General features: G+C 40.5%; 1 protein-coding gene across 1 annotated transcript; it reads left to right on the forward strand.

Annotated features, from left to right (window-relative positions):
- Positions 1 to 200: 200 nt before the first annotated feature.
- MRPS33 (mitochondrial ribosomal protein S33) lies at positions 201 to 2,332 on the forward strand. The gene is made up of 2 exons (XM_009887394.1): positions 201 to 454; positions 2,189 to 2,332. The coding sequence occupies exons 1-2, from the start codon at positions 240 to 242 to the stop codon at positions 2,292 to 2,294; spliced, it is 321 nt and encodes a 106-aa protein (XP_009885696.1). The 5' UTR covers positions 201 to 239; the 3' UTR covers positions 2,295 to 2,332.
- The last annotated feature ends 6,459 nt before the right edge of the window (positions 2,333 to 8,791 follow it).

Here is an 8,791-nt window from a genome sequence, read left to right on the forward strand (position 1 = left end):
GTAATTGTACCTGAATTAGTGTAGACATTCTTTATCTGCAGGATTATGTACTGAGAATTGGACTGATTTCATGCAAGGAATGCATGACTTCAAACATGTGATCAGTCTATGATGAGTTGTTTTGTTTGCCTAAATTCTGGGATAGCTTGCAATACTCAGCCATCTTAGAGTTGTGGCCTTTTGTGTTTCCTTTTGCAGGAAGGTCCATCTGTCTATGTGTGCCCACTCTTCCTTGGGAGATGTCCAATGTTTCCAGTTATGCCCTTCGAATGGCCCGGCTGAGTGCTCAGATATTTGGAGAAGTTGTCAGGCCAACTGACTCAAAATCTATGAAAGTAGTGAAGTTATTCAGTGAGCAGCCTTTTGCCAAGCGGAAGGAGGTCTACAGCTGGTATCCTCCTCACAACACCTATTATGCCCTCATGAAGAAACTCCGTTACTTTGGTCTCTACAGGTAATCTCTGTGCTTATAGGGTGGGAGCAGGACTGGGGATGGGAAAGGGATGGGTGTGAGTTTTGTTCAAGTTTTTTTCCTCAAGGAAAAAAGGAACATAAAAAGGTTTAGTTCAAAATATGGTGCATGTGGAAATATGTACTTGATTGTTGCACTGAGGGCAAGGAGCGCAAAATAAGTGACTACTGTCGAAGTAACTTTTACAATACCTTTTGTGAGAAGGACTTTAGGTGTAGTTATGGGTAACCAGTTATTTAAAAATAGTTCTTGCATTGGCTTTGTGGGAAAGGGAATAGAGCTTCTTGACAGACAAGAGATGGGTCTGTAGTTCTGAATATGGCAAATGAACATGCTGCCAAAAGGTGATGTTAGCTTAATGCAAAAACTGCACTAAGACAGTCTTCCTGTATATTCTTTAATCATTCAACAGCTAATAAGTGAAATTTAAAGAGAAGGAAAGTTTGTGTTGGGCTGGAGGGGCTTCTTATCCTTGAAAATCAGTTAAATTCAAATATGGTTTAAATAGCCTTGTTAATTCCAACTTCATCCAAATCAGTTGTTTAATTTCTAAATTAATTTCCACATTTCTAAAAAAATTTCCGATTTTTCCAAGGAAAAATTGCACTGCTAAAGAACATCAGCAGGAGTCAAATGCAATCCTTTGATTTCAGTCAGGTAACGCTGAAGAAATCCCTTAAGTGAGGCTGCTAACCCTGTGAAGTCAAAACAGACTAATTTCTATTGCTAGTATCACAAGACTAGCCATCAAGGATTGCGTCCAGGATGCTCTTGGTTTAGGAGGGCATGCAAACTCTTTCTAGAATAGTTGTTTGTTGACACAGAAAGCCTCAAAGACATGGTAATATTCTTTACTCTTCTCCATCCCCTCCTAATCTCAAGTTCCTTCTCTAGCTGCTCTGTAGACAGAGAACTTGTAGAGGATCAGGTTTGCTGGTGAGAAATAGGTAATGAAGAGTTGTAGAGTCAAAGGGCCTGATAACTTGCAAGCTTTTTGTTTCTTTTTTAGAAAAGTTGTGTTTAAAAATAGCAGCGCAGTAATCTTAGACCACTTGGGATGCAGTTGTGACTCTTGAAAAATACCTCTGCACTGAAAAATACGGGAACAGAGATTAAAGAGAATTTATTAGAGCGTTATTGAGGATTCATTATCTCTGCCAGCCCCTTTATCCTCCTTCCTGTTTTATTCTCCTATTAAGATTCTACCGGTAGCTGATGCTTTCTTCATAACTCATTCTTGAAGTCACCTGAGAGCAGTGTCATGTACTGTAATTACTGCTCAGCATGCCCGTTTTCTTAGAAGCTAATGACCTGAACTTAGTATCTAGCACAGAAACACAATGTGCTATTGCTAGACTGCTGAGCTAGATGAGAAGGGGGAAATTTTCATTCTTGTCTCTTGCTGATTTTTATATTCTGCTGCTCATTTAAACACAGTGGATCGATAAATGCAATGGAAATAATATATATGCACACACCATTTGTTGCTGAAGAGGGCAACCTTGTTAGTTCTGAAAGTACCAGAGGACATCTTTCATGTTCAGTCCAAAATTACTGCTAGCAGTAATACCGAATACATTGCAGTGAGTTTCAATGTGGACTTCACCATTTAAAAATTTTGAGGTTTTTTTTCATTATCACACAGTTCAAAGAACCTTTCACATCTACGTATTCCAAGAAACAGAGTAAACTTTATTTCTTTCCTCCCCCATCTAGGGATGAGCATCAAGACTTTAAAGAGGAGATGAGGCGATTGAAAAAGCTACGTGGGAAGGAAAAACCGAAGAAGGGGGAAGGAAAGAGAGCTCTGAAGAAGAAATAGCGCCACTTGGACAATATAACGAACTACTCTGGAAATGCAGGAGAACAGCTGTAACCCAGACTTTCTGTTCCCAGCTGGAGAGGGCTTGGCATGTGAGCTGCGTCTGGGGCACGAGAAACACACTGTGGAATACTGGAGTCAACCTCAGGAGTGCAATTGGGTCTTTGTGGTTTTATTGTTTTTTAATTTCTGTAGTTTAAATATACTGTATATTGGAGCACATTAGTTTGTCAGAGCCCTCTCTTACCCAAGTAGTAAAAACAATAGTAAAAAATAAGTCCTCAGTGTTTTTCTTGCAAACACCTGTAGCTGTTTCAGTTTTTCTGGATCTGGAAAATTGTTTTTCATTGTCTGTTTTACTTTCTTGGATTAAGATCAACACTGTTTTGCATGTGGCCACAAAAAAAAAGGTTTCGTGCTTCTACTGCTGCTTGTCATCTTGCCTATTATAATGAGTTTCACTTCAGGTACCTTTAGTAGTAGGGGTTTTTTAAGTTGCTGTGAGAATCTATTGTTCTGCACTTTGCAGTGGACAGTACTTCATGGTCCGTTGCCTGGCCACAGCACTCTCATTGTACCCAGGATATTTAGATACTGCAACAGAAGAGGCTGAAATATGAAGGCTCAAACTGTTTTTCACTTTGAGACCCCCTACTAATTAAAATACAATATTTAAGTTTACTGTTATAAAAGGATTTTGAATTTATTTTGATTGCATGGAGGAAGTACTTCATACTTCTACTGGTATTCAGTATGTGGTTTTATTACTAGGCTCTTTGTGTTGCTAATATTAATGATTGTGTACATCTACCATTCTTACCTATCGAGGAACAGAAAGTACAGAATGCAGCTCTGCTGCTCTGCCTGGTCATGTGTGCATCTTGACTGTGTGTGCCCTGAAATGGCATCTTTTAATTTCCAGACCGTGTAAGCTTAGAGGAACATCCTTGAGGTAGCAAAGGAGAGCTATTAAAAACGTAGAGTGACTGGAGCAGAAAGTATTTGCACAGCTAGCTTGGGGTGTGCTTGATTTTGTGTACAGAGGCAGTCTGAAGTAGGGAGCAGTACTAACCTACTGACAGTTCTAAACCAAGCTTGTTCAAATTTAAGTGTATTTGAAGAGATCTGTCTGATCATTGAAATCAATAGATCTACATAAATTTGCAACTGCTCAACAGCTGTACTTCACCAAGGTTATTAATTGAATAGGTGCTGATTGTATGAAAGGTGTTTCTGGTTAGCTGTGTAGTTCTTGTGCAGTATTCTTACTGAGTGTTACCTGGTTTTCTAAGCTCTGAGAACCTGTAGGAGATCTGCAGTGTTGTGGGAAAAGTACCTGAGTTCTTACCCCAGTCAACAAAATGCTGTAAAAGCTAGTAAAATATGTATCTGCTTTGTACTATAGTGGTAAGTTTTTCTCTTAACTCTAATTTAAAATCCTTTTGGTAACTTACAGCTTTTGCTGAACTCTAACATGCCTATGGTATTTTAGTGTTCTGTGTGTTGTCTGTGGGTTGTGGCCTATCTGGTACTGAAGTATAAAGCCTGTGATGGGCCCTCCGAGGAGTACTTGGTTCCTGGAACATGTGTGTGCAGCTGGGGAAGTGGTCTGGTTCCCTGGAATTCCTCTTCAGAAAGAAGTGTCGCATGGAGCCATAAACTAGGTAGGAGAGGGAATTGCCTGAGTAGGAAGGTTGCTGCTGCCTGATTCTGTGTTTCTGGCTGTGGCTGTGAGGGGTGAAGTTGCTCAGTTGCTTGCTTTGGTGGAGAGAAAGACCGGTTCCGAACCTCTTCAGCAGAATTGCTGTGGCAGGTTTGGGCAGCCAGTGATTGTACTTAGAACAGCTTTGATGGCAAGAACTTGGTGTTTTCTAAGATTAAACGAAAGATCAATAATCATCAGAGAATCATAGAATGGTTTGGGTTGGAAGGGACCTCAAAGATCATCTAGTTCCCACCCCCCTGCTATGGGCAGGGACACCTTCCACTAGACCAGGTTGCTCAAAGCCCCATCCAGCCTGGCCTTGAATACCTCCAGGGATGGGGCAGCCACAACTTCTCTGGGCAACCTGTTCCAGTGTCTCACCATCCTCAGAGGAAAGAAATTTCTTCCGAATATGTAATCGAAATCTACCTTCTTTGAGTTTAAAACCTTTACCTCTTGTCCTATCATTACACTCCCTGATAAAGAGTCCCTCCCAGTCTTTCCCGTAAGCCCTCTTTGGGTACTGGAAGGCTGCTATAAGGTCTCCTTGGAGCCTTCTTTTCTTTGAACAACCCCAACTCTCTCAGCCTGTCTTCACAGGAGAGGTGCTCCAGCCCTCTGATCATCTTCATGTCCCTCCTCTGGACTTGCATCAATAAAAATGTTTTCTCTACAATCTAAGATGAAAAATCAACAGCATCTTTTTTTTGTTGTTGTTCCTGTGAAACACTGAAAGCTTTGAAGTATAAACATACAAGAGAGAAAGTGCGCGTGCATCAAAAAGTGAATTATGGTCCTGCTCTAGTAATGTAATTATGCATGCCTTAAACTTTGTGTGGGGGGAAGGCCTAGTTATGAGTGTATATATATAATGATATATAAATACTTATGCAGCATGATTTGCCATGGTTATCCTTCTGAACCCACATTTAACCTACTTAAGGACTGAGCATCTACAGAACCTACTGAGGGCAGTGAATGCTACAGGTATTCTGTATCTCAGCGTGCCACCTTGCTAGACAGATGCGGACTCAGCGGTGTAATAGTAGATAATTAGGCTTGGAGATCAGATCTGTTCTTCCTTGCCTACTCCAAGCCACCTAGCTATTTATGGATTTTGAGAGAAGGTCTGTCACGAGCAGGGGAGCGAACGGCTTGTTTGACTAGTTATCTGTAATGATCCCTTTTGTCTGCAACCTGCCAGAGCAAACCTGCTGTAGCACCAAAGCATCCCTCTGGGAACATACTTGGGGAACATACTTACAGCAGCATATCCTAAAAGGGAGAGAAAGTGATGGAAGTTCCTGTGAAGTAGGCAGATGTGAAACAAATGGACTGAATTGTTGATTTTCATCTTTTCCCCGCAGTGTTTACAAAAGCAAAGCGGATGGAGGAAAAATGGTAACTTTTAAAACGATCAGTGTAAGTACAAGAAAGGTTCCTCTACCTAATCTTTCATGATCTTTCTTCTGTAGCACTCATTCGCTACAACTAGGTCTTCTCAAAAATGGCTGTTTCCCCTTCCCTGAGACTTCACCGTAAAAATAATGATGATTCAGCCTTTTTTGGAATTTAAGCTAGTATTAGGGTAGTCCATTGCCTGCTGGGATTGTTAGTGTAACTGTTTTGTTCCAGAAAATACAGCTTTCCCCACTCCATAGCTGGGACAGAAATAGGCACTTTCCTACCTCCCCCCTACCCCATGCTCTCTCATTTAGGAATAGCTATTGCCTGAAGATGACTATATATTAAAAAGTCATCCAGAGTTGCATACAATCATATCTCCGAAATAAAGCTCTGAAATACACAGAGGTACAAGTCCAACGGTAGCCAAACTAAGCTGTGCTTTACACAAGGTTCTCCTGGGATAAATCACAGTGTCTAGCTGAATTGGAAGTCAATCCTGAAACATCGTGCCTGGTATTAACACACTCTGTCCATTTAGGAGGGGAAGGAGAGGTTCAACCATATTCTGAGGGGTAGGGCTGGGAGCACATGCTTTTTGCAGCTAAAGGTATAGTGGCATATCCATTTGATGTACAAATAATCTCGTTCAATTAGACTTTTATTTGGGGCATTCCCCTCACAATGATTCATTTCACCATTCAAACCTTGCTGTGTTTTGTTGCAGAATTCCCTCTTTTCCTGAGGGTATGACCTGTCTGTCCTCAGCAGATGTTTAGATGGGTGTTTTAATTCTTGATCAGAGTAAACCTGGTTAGCTGATCCCTGAGGACCCAACAGAGTCAAACCCCTAACCTCTTCCCAATCCTGGACCGCTTTATTAATTGCCACTGCTTCCTTATGTTACAGTGCTTTAACTATGCCTGTCGTTAATTGTATTCTGGTATAATATAGCTGCTGAGTACTGCCTTGATAATCACAAGTTAATTTGTAAACAGGCTGACCCAGTTATATCCTATAGGTTTTATGTGGGTATTGCTAGAACTCTTTTATTGTTGGATGTCCTGCAGACAGGCAGAAGTTCTCTTGCATATGATTGTACTTTGTAATGGTGGAAGGAAAAAAAAAAAAAGGCAGTGTTGTCCTCTGGCAAATGTACAGTATGTTAAAGTATAGATATATGTGCTCCGTTCAGGAAAGCATTTACTTGAAAAAATTTTCTCCTAGGGTGGAAAGAGTTTATTCTACGTATTAAAGCAAGGTGCTGGGTTTACGCAGGTCAGCGAAATGCACCTGAGTTACTCTATGGTTTGAGAGAAATGCTTTGTCTTACTTGCCTGCATTTTCTCAAGAGTAAAATTAGAATAATGATCACTTAGTGAATAGTGTCATGAGGGTAAGCTGCTTCTAGGATGGGAATTTACCCCAGGAGAACCTTGTGTAAAGAGCAGCTTAGTCTGGCTATGGTAGGGCTTGTACGTCTGTGTATTTCAGAGCTATATTTTGGAGAGATGATTGTATGCAACAGTTGATGACATTTTTAACATATAAAACAAGCTGTGGTAAATTACTGTGTTCAGTGTTCTGCTTTGGATGTTAGAGACTTCAAATGCTGAAAAAAGTCTTCATTTGGTCAGCAAGTAAAATATTTTTTTTTTAAATAATCAGAGGTATTTCTTAAACTGTAAATATTTTTTAAATTTTAAATTATCTGTGTACATACTCTACCATTTTGAGTTTGAAGGCCATTTTAGGATCACTTTAAAAAGACCACAATCAACAAAATCTATATGTTCTGGAAAAGCTTCACAAATCTGAAAGGCTGCTTTGATGAGGGAAAAACTGTTTTGTGGGTTTTGTAGGTTGGTGTTTTTCCTTTTCTTTTAAAGCACAAAGGATAATATGCAAAAATAACAAATGCTTTGGGGATCTTGGATCAATTCCTTTAAACTCGGTTCTCCCCTGTAACTGGTTGTGACGCTTGTACAATCTCTTGGGAGTAGATCCTGGAAACAAAATCCTCCAAGGGGACACACTTGCTGTTCATCATCTTGATATTGAGATGTGTGAGAGCAGAAACTCTTCCTGTTTAAGCTCTTCTAGAGGCAGCTTCACTGCTCTGAACTGTCCAAACAACAATGGAAAGCTCAAGGCTTCTGATAATAATTTTTTTTAAAAAGAGGATTTCCTAGGCATAAATGAGGAAGCAGAAATGAAAGCAATACCTTTATCATAAATCCTAGGGGTAAAACTTAAATGGTGTGCAGGGGCCAGATGTTTGGAATGGGTCATTCTGTGCCTGCGCAGCTGGGGTATCACAAAGAGAGAATTTTAGTCTCTTCATTTCTGTCTCCTTCTCGCTTTTCCTTGCCCTTTTCCTCAAGAGTAATAATGTCTTGAATACAGAGAGGAAGGAACAGACATGAAAACATCTGAAAGAACTTGCTGGTGAAGTCTCAGTCACAGCAGTGCACAGCTACAGTGTGTCTAATGGTGAGGAACATGACCGTAGACACATATTAGCAAGCCATAACCACAGCACTGGCTGAGAAATTATTTAGGGTTGTCTACGGGGATAAATATGAAATCAACAGGATAACGATCACGACACCTGAAGCATCTTTATAAATACACTGTTGACTTGTTCTGGGTGGAATACTGGGAAAAATTCTGCAAAGTGAAATATTTAGAAAAATTGAGAAGCCTCCCAAGAAGTGGGTTTGGCTTTTCTTGTTGCGAGTCAGGCAGAGCTCGGCTGAGCCAAGTGTTATAAAACAGAGCACTGGGACCACTTCTCTCCTGGAAGAGGAGGCGGCAGACTGGATGACCTCATACATTTTCTCACATCATAGCTAGGTCTGTGAAAACAAATCTCATCAAGAGCTAAAAAAGGATTTTTATATCCATTAGGTTTTCTGTCTATGCTTGAAAGTACTTTACTTCATCCCAGGGCTCCTAAAGCTGTTTGTAAATATTTCATGGTGTTTAGAGGGTCTCTCCCACTTCAGTTGTTGTTTCTGTGGGTCTGATGTTTGCATCATCGGCTGTTTCAGTAAATAGGCTTTTAATGGCATTAGGAGCAAAAACCACCTGAGCTCCAGGAAGTCTAAACCCCATTCTACTGCCACATGCAACAGCGTGTCACTGCAAATGCATAAATGTAAATGCACCGCATTTCGCAATTTCCACTACATTCTTGGCTGGATAAAAATGACTGGAGTCACTTAGCCCCGGACTTTCAAAACAGATGTCTAAAATGTGATTCCAGATTCAAGCAGCTACAGAAGTGGTCTGATTTTAGAAGCTGTGTGAATGTTGAGTATTTCCAACTGGTATCAATGGGACTTACCTCTGAATAACAACTAGGTAAATCCTATGCCAGTGTCCA

The sequence above is a fragment of the Charadrius vociferus genome, unplaced genomic scaffold (assembly GCF_000708025.1).
Source record: "Charadrius vociferus isolate BGI_N301 unplaced genomic scaffold, ASM70802v2 scaffold196, whole genome shotgun sequence".
NCBI lineage: Eukaryota > Metazoa > Chordata > Aves > Charadriiformes > Charadriidae > Charadrius > Charadrius vociferus.